This window comes from Pongo pygmaeus, chromosome 2, assembly GCF_028885625.2.
Source record: "Pongo pygmaeus isolate AG05252 chromosome 2, NHGRI_mPonPyg2-v2.0_pri, whole genome shotgun sequence".
Lineage (NCBI taxonomy): Eukaryota > Metazoa > Chordata > Mammalia > Primates > Hominidae > Pongo > Pongo pygmaeus.
In genome coordinates this window covers 207,440,871-207,461,187 of record NC_085930.1, presented here as the reverse complement: position 1 = coordinate 207,461,187, position 20,317 = coordinate 207,440,871, and the positions used below count along the sequence as shown (strand labels likewise).

Below are 20,317 nucleotides of genomic sequence, written 5' to 3'. Positions count from 1 at the left end.
AAATATGCTTGACCAAGACATGTTTATTTTCAAATGGGACATTATTAGGCAATTCGTTATTGCTAGATAGAGAAACTGGCAATTTTTTACATGAAACTGGCAATTTTTTACATTTTGAAACTTCTGTTCTAAGGTTATCAAACTGCAAAACATCTTGAACACCTTCTGATTGGTGGTGGCTGCCCAGAAACACAGAAATAACCTTTTAGCAATGTCTGCTATGTCTATCGCATGAAAGTGGGTAGGGAAATGAAGACTGTACCTACCCAATCTATTGCCCAAGTCATTTTAGAGTGCTGATTAAATTGATCTCTTTTGACAGTCACATGGTTTTATTCATTCAACAAATATGTATTAAATACTTCCTGTGTGCACTTTTCTAGGCACTGGGCATATAGGAGTGAACAGAACAGAAATCTGCTCTTAAGTAGAAGAAGACAGATAATAAATATAATCATCCAAAATACAGTCACATGTCACTTAATGGGAATACAGTGTATATTATATACAAAAATATTATATATTTTTGTATATAATAAATATACAGAAGATAAAAAGTATAGTATAATAAATATACAAACCAGTAAAATAGTTATCATTCTGAAGTATTATATACCATACATAATTATATGTATTATACTTCTGTACGACTGGCAATGAAGTATATTTGTTTACGCCAGCATCACCACAAATGTAATACATTATACTGTAGCATTACAATGGCTATGACATCACTAGGCAGTAGAAATTTTTCAGCTCCATTATAATTTTATACATGTGGACCATCATTGACCAAAATGTTGATATGTGACGTATGAGTGTATATGGTATTCTGGAGGAAAAATAAAGGAAAGAAACAATAGAAAATGTGTGTATTTGTGTGGGGGAAACAGAAGAAGGCAACTCGAGAGAGTGATAACAGGGACCTGAATCATTAGAGACTTGTAGAGGGTGAATAATACAAGGAAAATATGATTACTGGGAAGCATTAAGGGCCCATTTTAGATTATTAGTCATGAGGTCTGTGGTTTTGCTTATTTCTCTAGCCGCATTCTGATAAAAATCAGGTAAAAAAGCACATTATTGCATTTGGTAATTTTATCCCCATTTGTCAATTATGTAACCATATATTTAAGTTTTAGGTCTCTGTTTACTTTAAATTTTTCGTGTTTGGCTCATCCTTTACTAGGACAAGATTGTCATCTGAATGCTGATAGAATACTGTCTTTTCATAATGAAGGGATAAGAAACCTTAACTGAATGAGTCTCGCAAGTAGAGATTCATGAACTAGATGATCTGTCTGTATGAACTAACATACTTGTACTCATGTTTCTGTAATGGAATTAATTGCTAGATCTGTTTTCCTATTTACCTTGTTTTGTTTTAAATTTAATGATTTTAATACCCTTAGTGATTTGTTTAAAAATGTATTTAGTTTTATAAGTGTTTGCTTCTGAGATAGTTATGACATGGAAGTCATATGAAGCTGGTTCAAATAACATATAGTTGATTTTTTACTATACCGGCTTATGTGAAAGATACCTGTTTGCAGTGACAGGACCAAAGGACATTTGAATTAAAAAACAGATTTAAACCATAAAAATCACCTTTTTCTGAAGGTACTGGGCCCCTGTTGAGTACAGTGATTCCTAAGCAGAGTTTTTATAAATCTGCTGTGCTATATTTTATCCTTCTATAAACATTCAAAAGGCTTGCAGTTTTTTTTAGTTTCTCTCTTACTTTTAAATAGCTTCTTTGACATTTAATCAGAGAAACATGCCACATTACAGCATAATACATCTTTAAACAAAGAACTTAGATTAGGAATATTAATTATGCCATACAAAACCAAAATAAGATCCTTAACTAACGCACAGTGACACGACAGTTGATACTTTTCCTTGCCATCTAAGATATTGGTACCAAAAGATTTGCTAATTCATATATCTCATTTTCTCTAAAAATATGGAAGTGTGCATATAAAAATTAACTCAAGATAGATTAAAGACTTAAATGTAAAACCCAAAGCTATAAGACAACCTAAGAAGACAACCTAGGCAGTACCATTCTGGATATAGGAACAGGCAGAGTTCATCGTGAAGACACCAAGCAATTGCAACAAAAGGAAACGTTGACAAGTAGGATCTAATTAAGGAGCTTCTGCACAGCAAAGGAAGCTGTCAACAGAGTGAACAGATAACCTACAGAATGGAAGAAAATTTTTGCAAACTGTGCATCTGAAAAAGGTCTAATATCCGGCGTCTATAAGGAACTTAAATTTACAAGAGAAAAACAATCCCATTAAAAGTGAGTAAAGGACGTAAACAGACACTTATCAAAAGTGTGGCCAACAATCGTGAAAAAAAGCTTAGCGTCACTGATCATTAGAGAAATGCAAATCAAAGCCACAACGAGACACCATCTCACACCATTCAGAATGGCTACTATTAAAAAATCAAAACAACAGATGCTGGCAAGTTTGTGGAGAAAAAGGAACACTTACACACTGTTGGTGGGAGTGTAAATTAGTTCAGCCATTATGGAAGTTAATGTGGTGGTTCCTCAAAGACCTAAAAACAGAAATACAATTCAACCCGGCAATCCTATTACTGGGTATATACTCAAAGGAATATAAATTGTTCTATTATAAAGACATGAACGCTTAGGTTCATTGCAGCACTATTCACAATAGCAAAGACATGCAATCAACCTAAATGCCCATCAGTGGTAGACTGGATAAAGAAAATGTGGCACATACACACCGCAGAATACTATGCAACAATAAAAATGAATGAGATCTTGTCCTTTGCAGAAACATGGGTGGAGCTGGAGGGCGTCATCATTAGCAAACTAATGCGGGAACAAAAAATCAAATACCGCATGTTCTCACTTATAAGTGGGAGCTGAGTGATGAGAACAGGTGGACGCATAGAGCGGAACAACACACAGTGGGGCCTGTCTGAGGGGTGGAGAGTAGGAGGGAGAAGACCGGGAAAAGTAACTAAATGGGTATATTCTTAACATCTGGGTGATGAAATAATCTGTACAAGTCCCAGTGACACAAGTTTACCTGTGTAACAAGCTTGCACATGTACCCCTGAACTTAAAAGTTGAATTAAAAAGATACAGTAGTGAATCTTTGTGTATATTCTTAGGTCGTATAATGTGTTAATGTAAAATATCAGCATTATTAGCTATCAGATAGTATGTTCATTTATCGTCTTTGGAGTTGCATCTTATGCTATGAAAGTCATTTTAATAAATTATTTAGTGAGAAAATGTTTTTAAATATATTTAGCCTTGCAGCTCTTTTATGCCTGAGTCGAACTCTTGTATAAAAGATCATTTTTAGTGGCTATTGTGACTGTTAATAGGCCTTCCTCACTCCAGACTTCTCATCAGTCACCAAGATATACCAGCTCTACATTCAAAATGTATCTTGATATGACTACTCATATGTCCATTACCACCATTCAGTTTAAGCCACCAATAACCTTTCAGCTGGATTATTACAGTAGACTCCTAATCGTCCCTTCTGTCTCTTCCTGTATTAATCAGGGTTCATATGCACATAATGAAAGCCACTTGAGTGCTTTAAGCAGAAAAGGCTTTAATAAAAGTAGTAGGCTGATTCAATATACATTTGTTTTTCAGTGAATCGAAGTGAGGGAGGGCGGTACATGGTCATAAATGTGGATGTGCAGAACAGATGCACATGGCTGTATGTAGTGAGTTTCAGACCACTTTATGAAAATCTGTTTAAAGCGCTGCTTTTATAATTTTAAGATGGTAAATTAGATTTAAAATATAAAGCTATAGAGAAAATTAAGAATCTCTAAAAACAAATCACTTTAAACATTTGTTCAGATAGCCATCCATTTGATACTGGTTTTTAGAAGGTACTTTAAAATATGTACAATATATCTAATTTTGTAGAAATTTACAGTTTTCTGCAGTGTTCCTTGTGACGGTGTTAATAGCATAGCCTCTGTTGCCATGGAAACAAGTCTCTGGAGGCAGCCTCAGAGGCTAATGATTCCATGATGTTGCTATGGATAGAAACAACTGAGACCGTTGCTAGTCACATGGTCAAGATTTTTCTTAAAACAACAACAGGAAAACTTTAGATCTGATCTTATTGAGTGATACAAATGGAGCAAAACAAGGATGATGGCATAACAATCACTGTCTAATGAAATAGTTATATAAGATTTTTCAAGTTTAAAATGCTACACTGAATTCTGTAATAACCAAAATATAATGGTTACTGTATATTACTGCTTCATTATTTATGTTAGAATCTTAAGTCTGACATTTTCTAATTTAGAATCTTATACAGCTCCCCAGAGTTTTACCCTGCTCTAAAACCTTTGCCCAAAGCATCCTATTATCAGATCTGATATCTTTGCTGTTCCTCATCAGTCAGCCTTCATTTGATTATTATTTGTTTAGAGTTGTATTTTTATTTCAAGTGAACTAAATGAATTACTTTGTTGTTCTGTAATTGTTTGTTACCAGAATTGGTTATCAGTTGTGGTTAGGGAATTGTGTGTGTTGATGCGTCGTTGACCTTCTCAGGCAGTGTTGGCCTTAAGAGGAAGGGGCCTATGTTCTTCTTCAAGGAACTTGGTCAGTGCCCTGTAGAGAGGGGGATGGGTTAAGATGCTGTAAACTGGGAATTGTTTTAAATGGTATTCACATCCTCATCTAAAGAAGGTGATTCTAGAAGAGGCTCAGAGACAGAGGGTTACAAGTGGGATTAAAATGTAACGTTAAAGGATTCATGGTTTATCATAAAGGGTTTTGGAGAGCACCTGCCCAGTGGAGAAAATTTTTGTGCTTTGCCTTGAAATTTGACATAAGCATGTACTTTTGTCTTATTTTGGCTATCAAAGTAGATTATTAATCAACTATTATCCTATTGTTAGAGCTGGAGACTATTAATAAGAAAATAACATATTACATTTGTGGCATTTTCAAACACTTAAAAAATAAACTTTAGTGTCCTTAAAAGAACCAAAACAAAACAAAAAACAACAGAGGCACAAGGAAGCTTTTAGAGGTGATAGATAGGTTTGTTACTTTGATTATGGCAGTGGCTTCATAGGTGTATGCCTATGTGCAAACTCATCAAATTGTATACATTAAATATGTGCAGTTTTTTATATCAGTTCTACCTCAGTAAAGTTGTTTTTAAACTAGAATAAAATTGAATTAAAAATAACGTTAGATTTTCATGACTTTGACACTTTTGATGACTGCAGCCAGTTACTTTGTAATGTATCACTCAATTTGGGTTTGTCTGATGTTTAGTGATTAGATTCAAGTTATATATCTTTGGTAGAAATCTCCTGGAAGTATTTTACTCTCGTTACATTTTATCACATGATATATGATTTTGATTTTTCCCGTTACTGGTGATGTTAACATTGATCACTTGATTCAGATATTGTCTGCAGATTTCTCCACTGTCAATTAGTGCTTTGAAAGGAGACACTTTTGTATGAGTATATCCCATTCATCCACTGGAATGGACGTTTCACTTGGCAACAGGAAGTTTTAATATTCATTAATATTTCTTGAATGAATTACTCTATTACTATGATGGCTGCCAAATGATGATTTTATAATTCCATCATTACATTATTAGTTAGCATTTTGTTGTAAGGAAGTGCTCTTATCTTCATTTATTTATTGATTGATGTATTTATTTATTATCAGTATGGGCTCCCAGATTCCTGTTTCATTCAGTGGATGTTATGCCATTGTTATCATTGAGTTACAGATTGTTCCCAGTCTGGCCAGTGGCAGCCCTTCAAGCCAACTTCTGTGTCGTTTATCACCCTCTTTGAGTACTTCCCTTATTTTCTAGCACAGCAAGATGTCTGCACTCATCTTGTACTTGCTGAGCTCTAGCACTGGAGTCAGCCATTTCTTCAAAGACCCGTGGTTTGGTTTGGTTTGGTTTTGTGTTGTGTTGTGGTTTTTTCCCCCTCCGAGACGGAGTTTCGCTCTTATTGCCCAGGCTGGAGTGGAATGGCGTGATCTTGGCTCACTGCAACCTCTGCCTTCTGGGTTCAAAGCGATTCTCTTGGCTCAGCCTCCCAAGTAGCTGAGATTACAGGTGCCCGCCACCATGTCCAGCTAATTTTTTGTATTTTTAGTAGAGACGGAGTTTCATCATGTTCGCCAGGCTGGTCTCAAACTCCTGACTTCAGATGATCCGCCCACCTCCGCCTCCCAAAGTGTTGGGATTACAGGCATGAGCCTCTGTGCCCGGCCATGTTGTGTTGTTTTAAATTGCAGAATGAGTATTTAGAAATCAAGATTTGGATGCCAGATGTATTCGTGCTGTTGAGCTGTTAGCTGCTTCCAGGTCCTCATAGTTAGCAGACCTATGCACATATATACACACACATTTATGTCTATATTTATTTTTGTATTTATCTATATATATTGAAAACTGTTTATACCAATACCTCCAATTTTAGTGTAACACCATAGGTCTCATGCTAATTTTCTATCTTTCCATATTTATAACTCCCTTTTCTGATGCGAGGAAACTTGCTGTCAATATCCTTCATGTATTTATTTATTGGATCAGAATGCCCTGTATATAAGCAATCTCCTGTCATTATTGCTGCCCTAGTTGGACGCCCTTCTCACTCTGCTCAGGCTCCAAAAGATCCCATTTAGTCCACTGACAGCACAAAACCTTATGCCAGACTACAGCTACTGCCTCATAGATTCTATCTGTCTTGCTTGGGTTCCAACCACACACATCAGGCTGCCGCCGCTGCTTTGTCCGTGTGGACACCCTCCTCACCATACTGAGGCTCCAGCACCCTTTGCCAGGCTATTGCCTCCCTTCCACTCCCTGCCCACAGATGCTTTCCTCACTCTGCGTGAGCTTCAGCAACATGCACTTTCCTATTCAAGAGGTCATCTGCACCAAGGTCGTGATGATACTCTACCATATCATCCTCTAGAAGCCTTATATTGTTTACTTCTCTCAATTATGTCAGCAAACCAGCTGAAATTAATCTTATGTATAGTTTAAGAGTAGGAATCAGTATTCATTTGATTTTTCCATGTGTATATCCACTTGATCCAAGCACAGTTCTTACAAAACCACCACACTTTTCTTATACATTCATAAATCAGAAGTCAGAACCTATGGGTTTTCAAACATTCTTAGAAGGCCATGTAAATATTACAGTGAATATCAGTTACGATTGTTATTAGTTTTGAGCTCATAATATGGAATTCAGAATTTTTTTCTCCAGGAACAATATGTAAATGGTGATTGGAGTCCCAAGCTAAACCCACGGAGACTTTATTCATAATAAACTTTTTTATTGTGTTAAAGTATACATCAGGTTTACCATTTTAGCCATTTTTCAGTGTACGATTCAGTGGCATTAAGTACATTCACAGTGTTGTGCAAGTATCATCACTCTCCATCTTCAGAACTTTTCATTATCCCAGACTGGGAACGTTGAAAAGAAAGAGAAAACACAAAGTCCAATGCTTCAAAAATCTCTTTCTACAGGAAATAATAAATCCAGGTAACAGGAGTCCAAAGTGTGAAATACATTTTCAGTTTGTTTTCTAGAGAATGACACTTAAAGATCATAATAATTGTTTTTCTGTTAATATTCACAATGGATCTCCCATCATTCCCCTTGCATTTATATTAAGAACGCCCCTGTGTATTCCTTGTCAACAACTGGAAAAGTATAATTCAGAATAAAGAAGCAGAGATAGAGAAAGGCACTCATGATCCCACCCCAGAGATTAATTTTTCAGACATTTCTTTCCATTTTTTACATGAGTTTCATCTTCCCTTTTTTCTTAATGTTTTATCATAAGCAATGTCCCATATAATGTATAAACTGTTCTTACTGATAATTTTAAATTTCTGTATGATAATCAATCTCATATAATTTTCTTTTCTTTCTTTTTTTTTTTTTTTTTTTTTTTTTTTGAGATAGTCTTGCTCTGTTGCCCAGGCTGGAGTGCAGTGGCGTGATCTCGCTGCCCACTGCAACTTCACCTCCCAGGTTCAAGCAGTTCTCCTGCCTCACCCTCCTGAGTAGCTGGGACTACAGGCATGCACCACCGCACCCAGCTAATCTTTGTATTTTTTTCTTTTTTTTTTAGTAGAGATGGGGTTTTGCCATGTTGACCAGGCTGGTCTCGAACTCCTAACCTCGGGTGATCTGCCTGCTGCGTCCTCTCAAAGTGCTAGGATTACAGGCGTGAGCCACCATGCCCAGCCTCAATCTCATATAGTTTTCATTTTTTACTTTTTTACTTAACAATTCTGACACCTTTGGGTATTTCGAATATTCCACAATTTACCAAATAGAAGCAATGTTCAAAAGAATACCTTAAAATCTTAGAACATCTTATGAGAATACCTTAAAACATTGGCTTTTAAAATTATTTCCTTAGGGTAGATTTCTAGAATTATTAAGTCAAAGAGTTTAGACTTTTTTTGGGGGGGGGGGTCGACAGAGTCTCACTCTGTTGCCCAGGCTGGAGTGCAATGGCGCAATCTAGGCTGACCGCAACCTCTGCCTCCCAGGGTCTAGCAATTCTCCTGTCTCAGCCTCCCAAGTAGCTGGGATTACGTGCATGGGCCACCATGCCCGGCTAATTTTTGTATTTTTTTTTTTTTAGTAGAGATGGAGTTTTACCATGTTGGCCAGGCTGGTCTTGAACTCTTGACCTCGCGATCCACCCGCCTCGGCCTCCCAAAGTGCTGAGATTACAGGTGTGAGCCACGGTGCCTGGCCAAGTTTAGACATTTTTAAAGCTCTAGATATTTACTGCCAAATTACTTTTCCTAAAGTTTATATGAATTTGTATATCCAACAGCAGTGTGAGAGGACCGGTTTTCATGCATTTTTAAAAGCTTTTTTGGAATATTTTTATTGGTAAAATATGTATAACTTACTAGCCTTTTAAGTGGAATCATGCAATATTTATTCTTTTGTGTCTGGCTAATTTCACTTAATGTTTTAAAGGCTCATCCATCTTCTAGCATGATTAAGAATTTTATTCCTAGGGCCGGGCGCAGTGGCTCACACCTGTAATCTCAACACTTTGGAAGGCCGAGTTGGGTGGATCACAAGGTCAGGAGTTCAAGACCAGCCTGGCCAAGATAGTAAAACCCTGTCTCTACTAAAAATACAAAAAAAAAATAGCTGAGCATGGTGGCAGGTGCCTGTAATCCCAGCTACTTGGGAGGCTGAGGCAGAGAATTGCTTGAACCCAGGAGGTGGACGTTACAGTGAGCTGAGATTGCACCACTGCACTCCAGCCTGGGCAACAGAGCGAGACTCCGTCTCAAAAAAAAAAAAAAAAAATCATTCGTTTTTAAGGCTGAATAGTACCCATTGTGTGTGTATTATCACGTGTTGTTTATCCGTTCGTCTCCTGATAGACGTAGTTTCTTTCCGCCTTTTGACTATTGTGTGTGATGCTGCATTGAACATTGGCGTACAAGTGTCCGAGTCCTTGCTCTCACTTTTGGGGATATGCCTGCCCAGTGCATATTTACCTACCCAATTGCTAGATCAGATGCTGATTCTATGGTTGGTTTTTAAGAAACCACTACAATTTTCCACAGAAGCTGTACCATTTTACATTTCCCACCAGCATTGTACCAGAGTTCTAGTTTCTTCACATCCTTGCCACCACTTGTTACTTTGTTTTTTATTTTGTTTTAGTTAGAAACTTCCCTTGTAGTGATGAAGTAATCTCTCATTATAGCTTTTATTTGTATTACCCTAATGACTAATGATGTTGAGCATCTTTTCATGTGCTAATTGGCCACTTGTATATCTTCTTTGCAGAAATTATTCAAGCTCTTCACACATTCGTTAATTGGGTTGTTTTTCTTTGTGTTGTTCAGTTGTAAGAGTCTTTAAATGTTCTGGATATTAAACCCTTATCAGGTGTATGATTTGCAAATATCTTCTCCCATTGTGTAGGCTGTCTTTTCACTTGCTTGGTAATGCCCTTTGGTGCACAAAAGGTTTTAATTCTGTTAGAGTCTAATTGATTTTTTTCTTTCATCATTTATGATTTCTAAGATTCCGTTACCAAATCCAAGGTCACAAAGATTAACCCTGTGTTCTCTTGTAAGAGTTTTATGTTTTCAAATCTCATATTTAGGTTTTTAATCTATTTTGAGTTAATCTTTATATATAATGTGAGATGGGGGTCTATAGACCTTCATCTTTTGCATGTGGATATCCAGTTGTCTCAGCACCATTGTTGAAGAGACTCCATACATTGTTAATAAATCTTAATTTGACTAATTTGATAGGCAAAAAAGATCATTGCCATTTTATTTTGTATTTATGAATGAAGATAAGCCCTTTTTTTAGTCTGGCAATTTGTTCTTCCTGTTTTAAGGCCTGTTAAGGCAGGCTGTCCTCATCTACTTGATTTTAGTGTTTTTCTTACATATATAAGATATTTTATTTATATAGCAAATGGGTCTTATTACTAAACAACTTTCCTGTGTTCCAGTTTCATCCTTTTAAAAATAACAAGCCAGATAAACATTAAACTTCTTAGTTTAATTTATACCAGGTTCTCCCTACGTTGTTTTTTCATTTTTGCCAGATATGTCTGGCATGTAATAGACAGTCAATGTTAGTTGAATTAATTACAGGCATGTTGAGGCGAGTTATTACTGTTCTTGATAATAGAAGTTAGTATCACGGATTTGTAAACTCTCTTTGCCTGATTGGGCTAATAAAATTACTTTTAGTTTTCTGAAGGCATAGAGGAAAGCAGTGAAATGTATTCTGAGTGCTAGAAAAAATATTTTTCAGTCTGTCTATGAAGCAAGTGTCTTATCTCCCAGAGAAGGAAGGAATATTGTAAATGATCATCTTTTATTATTATGATTTAAGCATCTAAAGAGTAGTCACTCATTTTAATTACAGAATCATTAAAATTATTATTGGGGGTATAACTTTCTAAAACAATTTCTAGAGAATATTTTCTCATATTAGTGTAATGTATTAATATTTTTCCTGTTGCATAGTTATTTCTGAAAACTGTAATTTATCTTTATGGCACAGCTTTTTGTTGTGTGTTTCCCTTTTATTTTGGTGTTTTTCCTGATTTTTTGTCATTGATGATTTTTAGCCAACAGAAGCTGTTCTTCCCTGTCCTCCCACTGCCCCTGTGATCCCTGCCCTGCCCGTCCCTGCTGAGAGCACTGTCATCCTACCCGCCATACCGCAGGTTTTTATTGGTTTCCTTTTTCTTTATAAAAATTTCATTTGCTTTTAATGTTTCATTTGTGTTCTTTTTTAAAACTGAGCTGTTTTTTGTAATTTGGTAATTTACTTTGGGCTTCAGTTAGTAGTTTGAGGGATTTAAACATTTGGGATTTAATATAAGTGGAGTCAAGATTTGCCATTTTATTAGGTTGTCTGTGAAATGGGACACGATGAACTTCATAATATTGAACCTTAGATTTGTTTTCATGCCTTTGTACTTAGAAATCTGCTTAAAACAGTTTTTAAACATTTTTACTTTAGAAAACTTTATTCTTCTAAAGTTAGTAAAAATTATTGTACTCCTGATCTTGTACCAATGTGTCATTTTATTTAACGCTTTGTTTCCCGTTATGTATTTATCTTCTTTGGAAATATTCATTCTTATGTTATTTGATTAGATAACACTTCACATTTATTAGGTAAAAATAATAGCCAACATATCTGGAGTATATGGGAATGCTCTGTGCTGTCTTCACAACTTTTCTGTGAATCTGTTGTAAAATTTTACTTTTAAAAAATTATGTGTAACAGTTTAAAAATAATAGCCAAATGTGAGAGAGTCTAATCATTTTTAGTTTTTTAAAGCTTTACTACTTCCAAGGGGTGGCTTGAGACATTAACTGCCCTTCCAACAGTTATCCAAAGTCAAAACAATGCTAGTAGTATTAAAGGTGATAATAAAGATCTTCGGTGTGAAAGATCATGATCTCATTTAAAGTGTAAATAAATGAACCCATAGATTTTTTTTGCCATTATTGATCTGTAGCCTAAAATCTGGGTAAACATATGTTTGCTGTGTAAACAGTTTCAAAATAAGCTCCATTGGGGAAAAAATGAGATATCAACTGTGATTATTCACATCTCAGCGCCCTTCCCCTCTCCTAAAAACTGAAGTCAGTAGGAACATCCATACAACCAAGGATTCTAGGGGAAATTACAATGTTACAATGACTTCAGCCTTACTGTAATAAGACTGAATTGTAATCATTGTAATAATACTACTACTATATAATTTTTGATTATGAAAATAGTTAAAAATTAAGTCATAAAACCAACAATGAATAGATGAATCCAAATGGATATTCTCTCTATATTGCAGGGAAAAAATTGAATTTATAAATAAAATATAATTATGAGCAAACAGTTTAAGGGTTATTACAGCATCGTAATAATGTAACATCTTTCCAAATATATAGTTTATTAGTACAGTTTGTTTTTTTTTTTTTTTAATAGAATTGAAAGTTTATTTTACTCTTGTTACTTCAGTCAATTTTTTGGTGTTAAAATAGTTTTCTGGAATCCTTTGAGAATTTGTACCAGTCTCTTTATATTCATTTGGGAGCCTGTCTTTTCCTATTCAGAATTCTCTCATTTATTTACTCCAAGCAACCCTAACTTAGCATCCCACTACATTTGAAAATTGTTGAGATCTTGCATAGTCTTATAAAAATACACATTTTAAAGTCAGAATGACCTGGGGTTGGAATTCCAGTCCTACCACTTAACCTATGTAACTACACACTTTACTTAACCACAGTGAACTTCCATTTACTCATCTGTAACACTGGAGATAGACAGGAGTACTAACTTGAGGTGTTTTACAGTGACTGAGAGGATGCTTAATGCATGGCAAGTACTGGCACATAATCTTAGCTGTTCATATTTTTAGTGTTATCTCATATTTCTCTGAGACAGCAAACTAAGGAACAAGTTTTGTTTTGTTTTTATAAATGAGGATATTTATTGGGGATACACACAAAAAAAGACGTGTTTATTCTGCATGGCTTCACTTTAGGTTTAAATACACTACAGAAGTTGATGAAAGATAGCTTCACCATTTTTGTTGTGTTATGCGAGAAGCCAATGAGTGTACCTCATTTTCCAGAATAAGTGTGTTCCTAATTAGTCAAGTGTAATATGTACGTTATAAAATTAAAATAATGGACTAAAATATCCATCCCCAAGTAAAATTTAAAATCCATGCTAACATATAACCCAATTTCAACATATTAAGTGAATATGTATTCTTAAAAGATCCACTACTTTACATTTAGATGCGTTAGGATGTATTAGAAATAAAAACAGAAGAAAAGATTTAGAATTTAGTCTGTCTTTGTCACTCAAGTTACCCTCTCTGAGTTTTATACCCCCTTCATCTATTAAAATGGGGGGTAACGCCAACCTGACTCCTTTAAAATGAGTTTGAGAGTCAGGCAAATTAGAAAGATACATAGATGATAACTTTTTAAAAAGCATATAGTCTTTCATGATTTGTAGAACACTTTTATACTTTTCAGAGTACTTTCACATTGATCATATTGTTTGTACTTTATGAAAGTCCTCTACAAATCAGAATTATGCTTATTATACAGAGTGGCACAGATAAAGATAATATTTAATGGCTGCTTAATATTGCAGAAAGAATGTGGACTTTATAGTCATACCTGACTCCACCACTTCCTGGCTTCACCTGTTTCTACATGTGTGATGGTTTGGAAATTACTCAACTTCTGAGAGCCTCAGTTTCTCCACATAGAAACTGAGTACAGAGTAGGTGACAGTTACTAGTTCTTCTTACTGGGAATGTAAACACATAATCGCTGTGATACCAGCCTATTAAATCCAGAAGCCTATTTGCACCCTAGAGTAAATACTCTGCTTTAAAACTAGATGTTTTAAACCTTTATTTCTATCAGTTCTGAAAAGCTATCATGTAATTAAAGTATTGTTGAAAATGCTTTAAGAGCTGATTTTTTGTGCATGGTCTTTTTTGATATTTGAATATGTACTTTGAAGATGAATAGAACGTTGTCTCTGTCCTCTGGGAGCCTACTAGGTGTTTGTGCAAGAGACGAGTTTAACAAATAGCTCCCGCATAATGTGAGAGTAATTACATTAGAGGTATGTCCAGAACAGAGCATCATATTGCCTCTGGGCCTTTTTTTTTTTTTTTTTTTTTTTTTAATGGAGTTTTGCTCTTGTTGCCCAGGCTGGAGTGCAATGGCGCGATCTTGGCTCGCCAAAGCCTCCACCTCCCGGGTTCAAGTGATTCTCCTGCCTGAGCCTCCCGAGTAGCTGGGATTACAAGCATGTGCCACAACGCCTGGCTAATTTTTTTTTTTTTTTTTTTTTTTTTTTAAGTAGAGACGAGGTTTCTCCATGTTGGTCAGACTGGTCTCAAACTCCTGACTTCAGGTAATCCGCCTGCCTCAGCCTCCCAAAGTGCTGGGATTACAGGCGTGAGCCACTGCATCCCGCCAGTTGTAGAATTTTATATTTCCACCAGAGTGCACAAGGATTCCAATTTCTTCACATCCTCACCAACACTTTTTATTTTCTGTTTTCTTAATAGTAGCCAGGCTAATGGGTGTGAGGTGACATCTCATTGTAGTTTTGATTTGCATTTCTATAATGATTAGTGACACATCTTTTCATGTGCTTATTGTCCATTTGTGTGTCTTCTTTGGGAAAATGTCTGTATGAGTTCCTTGACCATTTTTTAATTAGGGTGTTTGGTTTTATTGTCGAGTTTTAGGAGTTCTCTGTGTATTCTGGGTCTCATGTCTTGTCAGAGATATGACTTACCTATTTTTTCTTTTTTTGCCTGTACCTTTGTGTCATATCCAAGAAATCATTGACAATTCCAATGTCTCGCTTTTAGCCTGTGTTTTCTTCTAACAGTTTTATAGTTTTAGGTTTTACATTTAGATCATGATCCATTGTAGGTTGATAATTGTATATGGCATTTATTTCTGGATTCTCTTTTATTCCCTTCTGTATGTCTGTCTGCATGCCAGTACCAGACTGTTTCTGTTACTGTAACTTTGTAGTAAGTTTTGGAATCAGGAAGTGTTAGCCCGCCACCTTTGTTTTTCTTTTTCATTATCATTTTGGCTTTCAGGGTACCGTGAAATTCTATGTGACTTTTAGGATGGGTTATTCTATTTCTTTGAAAACCCTACTGGGATTTTGATAGGAATTGCATTAAGTCTGTAGATTGCTTTGGGTAATATTGACATTTTTGCAATAGTAAGTCTTCCAATCTGTGACCACAGATCCCTTCCCATTTATTTATGTCTTCTTAATTTCTTTCATACATGTTTTATAGTTTTCATTGTACAAGCTTTTTACCTTCTTGATGAAGTTAATTCTTCATTTAGGAGGCTCAGTGTTCTGAAAATTTGTTCTTTTCGATGCTATAATAAACAGAATTGTTTTCTTAATTTCCATTTTAGATTGTTCAATGTTAGAAGAAATACAACTGATTTTTGTGTATTGACTTTGTATCCTGCTACTTTGCTTAATTGGTTTAATAATTCCAACAGTTTTTGTGTAGAATCTTTAGGGTGTTTTACATATAAGATCATATCATTTGTGAACAAGTAATTTTGCTTCTTTCTTTCTAATTTGGATGTCTTTTATTTCTTTTTCTTGCCTAATTGCTTTGACTACAACTTCAACTATTCAGCTAGTGGTCATGTTGAGTACAAGTGGTGAAAGCAGACATACTTGCCTTCTTCCTTATCTTAGATGAAAAGCTTTCAGTCTTTCACCACTGAGTATGATGTTCACTGTGTGTGTTTTGTATATGGTTTTTCTTAGGTTGACATAGTTTCCTTCTATTCCCATGTGCACTTGAGAAGAATGTGTGTTCTGTTATTGTTAGAGTTCTGTGTCTCTTTGGTATATTGTGTTTGTTCATCTCCTCTGTTTCCTTACTTATCATATGTCTGGTTGTTCTGCCCATTATGGAGAATGTGGTATTGAAGTCTCCAGCTATTACTGTAGAACCATTTCTTTCTTCAATTCTGTCTCATTTTTGCTACTTACATTTTGATGGTCTGCTATTAGGTGTGTTAATTTTTGCAATTGTTACATTCCTATATTGAACCTTTTATTAATGTATAATACCTTCGTTTTGTCTCGTAACCTTTTTTTTATTTAAAGTCTATTTTGTCTGTTACGAGTACAGCCACTCCTGCTCTCCTTTGATTACTGTTGCATGAAATATCCCTTTCTGTCCTTCAGTTTCACCATATTTGTATCTTTGGGTCTACAGTGAGTCTCTTATATACAGCTTGTGGTTGGAACATTTTAAAATTTTTATTCTGCCAATTTCTGTCTTTTGATTGAAGAGTTTATTTACATTTAGAGTAATTATTGGTAAGGAAAGACTTTTGTCATTTTGCTATTTGTTTTCTTTATACATATGCCTTGTAGCTTTTTTGTTCCTCATTTCCTGCATTACTGTCTTCTTTGGTCTTTGATTAATTTTTTGTAGTGAAAACATTTAACTTTCTTGTTTCCTTTATGTCTATTCTTTAGTTATATTTTGTGTGGTTACCATGGGAATTACATTTAACATCCTAGACACTTCTAATCTCAATTTGTACAAGCTTAACTGCAATAATATACAAAACCTCTGCCCCTTTAACTGCTGTGTCCCAACCCCTTTCAGTTGTTGATGTCACAGAATTACATCTTCATATATTGTATGCCCAAAAACAGAAACTAGTAATTTTTAATGCATTCGTTTCTTAAATTATGTAGGAGACAAAATATGAAGTTACAAATCAAAGTTATAATGTTAGCTTTTAAACTAATAATTGATTTTCGTTATTTACCAATATTGACTTTGTTTATTAATATTAGGCTTATTTATTTATTTGTTTATAGGCAGGGTCTCATTCTGTAGCCCAGGCTGGAGTGCAGTGGTGCCATGACAGCTCACTGCAGCCTCAACCTCTTGGGCCCAATTGATTCTCCCACCTCAGTCTCCTGAACAGCCATGACTACAGGCATGTGCCTACCACACCTGGTTAATTTTTGTTGTTGTTGCTGTTTTGTTTTGTTTGTAGGGATGAGGTTTCACCATGTTCCACAGGCTGGTCTTGAACTCTTGGGCTCAAGCCATCTCTGCCTGCCTCAGCCACCTAAAGTGCTGGGATTACAGGTGTGAGCCACCATGCCTGGCTAGGCTAAGTTTTTGGTTTTTTTTTAGTTTGAAAATGTAATAGTCTCTTCAATCATGTGGAAAACCAAAAGTGGATTTATACAACCATTGTTACAATATTACTAACTAGTGTTTATTATTACCTATGTATTTACCTTTACTGAGATCTTTATTTCTTCATATGACTTTGAGTTACTGTCTAGTTTTCTTTCATTTCAACCTGAACTGCTACCTTTAGCACATCTTTCAGGGCAGTTCTAGTGATAACAAACTCCCTCAGCTTTTGTTCATCAGGGAACATCTTAATTTCCCCCTTACTTTTGAGGGACTGTCTTGCTGGATATAGGATTCTTAGTTGACAGGTTTGGGTTTTTTTAGTCTTATTTTAGCACTGAGTATTTCCACCCACTGCCATATGACCTCCAGAGTGTCTGATGTGAAGTCTGCTGATAATCTCATTGAGGATTTGTTGTATGTGACAAGTCACTTCTCTTGTTGCTTTCAAAAATCTCCCTTTGTTTTTGGCCTTTGACAGTTCTAGTATAATGTGTCTCAGTGTGAGTCTGTTGGATTTCGTTACTTGTTTATTGAGCTTCTTGGATGTTTATATTCATGTGTTTCATGAAATCTGAGAAGTTTTGGCTATTACTTCTTCAAATATTTTTTCCACTCTTTTATCTGTCATTTCTCATGCAATTCCCACAATGCATTAGTTGGTCTGCTTGATGATGTCTCATGGGTCCCTTAGGGTCTGTTCACTTTTCTTGAATCTCTTTTATTTCTGTTCTTCAGACTCAGTACTTTCCCTTGTCCTATCTCATGTTCACTACTTTTTTTACCTGCTCAGATATGCTTTTGAATCCCTCCAGTGAATTTTCTGTTATTGTACTTCTCAGTTCCTGAATTTTATAATTTTTATTTCTCTTTATTGATATTTCCGTTTTGTTCATACAGCATTTTCTTGCTTTTGTTCACACCTTTTAATTATTTTTTTTTTTCTTGAGACAGAGTCTGGCTCTGTCACCCAGGCTGGAGTGCAGTGATGCCATCTCGGCTCACTGCAAGCCCCGCCTCCCGGGTTCACGCCATTCTCCTACCTCAGCCTCCTGAGTAGCTGGGACTACAGGCGCCCACTGCCACGCCCGGCTAATTTTTTGTATTTTTAGTAGAGACGGGGTTTCACTGTGTTAGCCAGGCTGGTCTCGATCTCCTGACCTAGTGATCCACCCACCTCAGTCTCCCAAAGTGCTGGGTTTACAGGTGTAAGCCACTGTGCCCGGCCATCTTTTAATTCTTTAAGAAAGTCTTTAGTAGATTTGTTATCAGGTTTTTGTGGGGTTTTTTGGTTTTTTGGTTTTTTGTTTGTTTGTTTGTTTTTGACAGAGTCTTGCTCTGTTGCCCAGGCTAGAGTACAGTGGTACAGTCTCAGCTCATTGCAACCTCCACCTCCTGGGTTCAAGTGATTCTTCTGCCTCAGCCTTCCAAGTAGCTGGGATTATAGGCACCTGCCACCACACCCAGCTAATTTTTTTGTTTTTAGTAGAGACAGGGTTTCACGATGTTGGCCAGGCTGGTCTCAAACTCCTGACCTTGTGATTTGCCCGCCTCAGCCTCCCAAAATGCTGGGATTACAGGTGTAAGCCACCACACCCGGCCTTATTTTTCTTTTAAGGAACAGTTTATATTGATTTATATTTGTTTTTTGAATAAGCCACTTATTCTTGTTTATTTAAACAGCACACTTGAATTTAATAATTTGGTAACTCTGAAAATCAGATTCTCCTTCTTCTCCAGGGTTTTCTTTTTTTGTTGTTATTGTTTTTCTGATTATTGTAGGATATCAAAAGTCAGCCTCAGGTGTAAACGTAGGGTCTTCTTAGATATTTTCTGAGCCTATGCCTTCCCCTAGGCATGCACAGTGACTTTCTAATTTCTTCCATACATGTGGTTGGTTTTTAATGTCCTAGTCTTCAACATCTGGCTCCCAAAAGGGGAAAAAGAAAATTGAATTGGTGTGTAGGAAGGGGGGGCCTCCAGCTCTTTAAATCTCCTGGAAGTCAGTTCAGCCTGGGAGGTTGGGGTGGGGTTTGCAACAATGAGGAGGAGGTGGAACAGCAGTATCCAGGGCCTGTTTGCACCTTTGTGATGAGAAGCAGCATTTAGAGCACAGATCTCCGGTATTTGGAGAACGTAATTTTCTCTGCCCACCGTGGCTTGTGCAAGCAGTACACAGTTGACTGAGGGGTAGAGTATGGGTAGCTGCTACTGTGCTAAACCTGCAAGTCACTGAAATTAACTACAATTTACTGTCCAAGCCTTCACCTGGAAGTTGCAAGCCTTCAATAGACTCCAAGTTCCAAAATATCTACATCAGACAGATGCTGCCACTAAAATTGTTTTCAAGGTGGAGAAACAGATTTGTGATGCTTCCTACTCTACCTTCTTTCCAGAATCCACCCCATTTGTTTTTACAATCATTTTAACCTGCAGTGATCACCTCAGTCATAGCACTTAACTTTGAATGCAGTGTGTCTCAAATTAGGATCTAAGAGGTAGTCTCTGGAGTTTGTGAGTTCTGCATTGGAAAAGCGCTTGTAAAGCACCTGTTTATAATTGAGTAGAGGAGAAAGAAACATTAGACAAATAACATAATGAAACTTTCATCAGTGCTGAGAAGGAGAAATACAATGCAGATTGTAAAAGTGCATTTTCTAAACTATTTTGACCTATTTTAAAATAATTGGATCTTAGAATGTATTTTAACACGATTTTTAAAAATGTAACATTGCCCTCTGAAACTTTGTAAGGCTGCTTCAGTCTGTTACAGCAGCAATCACTACAAGATCCTTTGTTGATGAAATAGAATGGTAAAATTTGGGTGAGCCATGTGCCCAGCCAATAAACTTGACGTGGTTTTTTTTGTTGTTTTTTTTTGTTTTTTTTTTGAGACAGAGTCTCGCTCTGTCGCCCAGGCTGGAGTGCAGTGGCACTGTCTCGGCTCACTGCAAGCTCCGCCTCCCAGGTTCACGCCATTCTCCTGCCTCAGCCTCCTGA

General features: G+C 36.2%; 1 protein-coding gene across 23 annotated transcripts in view; it reads left to right on the top strand.

The window, feature by feature from the left end:
• Positions 1-20,317, top strand: part of DLG1 (discs large MAGUK scaffold protein 1) — a 271,038-nt gene that overhangs the window by 133,945 nt on the left and 116,776 nt on the right. For 14 of the 23 annotated variants that reach the window (XM_063661354.1, XM_063661352.1, XM_063661351.1 and 11 more), the window contains one exon: positions 11,174-11,272. The exons of the other annotated variants lie outside the window; for them this stretch is intronic. In XM_063661354.1, the coding sequence (XP_063517424.1) occupies positions 11,174-11,272 (99 nt within the window). The remainder of the gene's footprint in view (positions 1-11,173; positions 11,273-20,317) is intronic. 23 annotated transcript variants of the gene reach the window in all.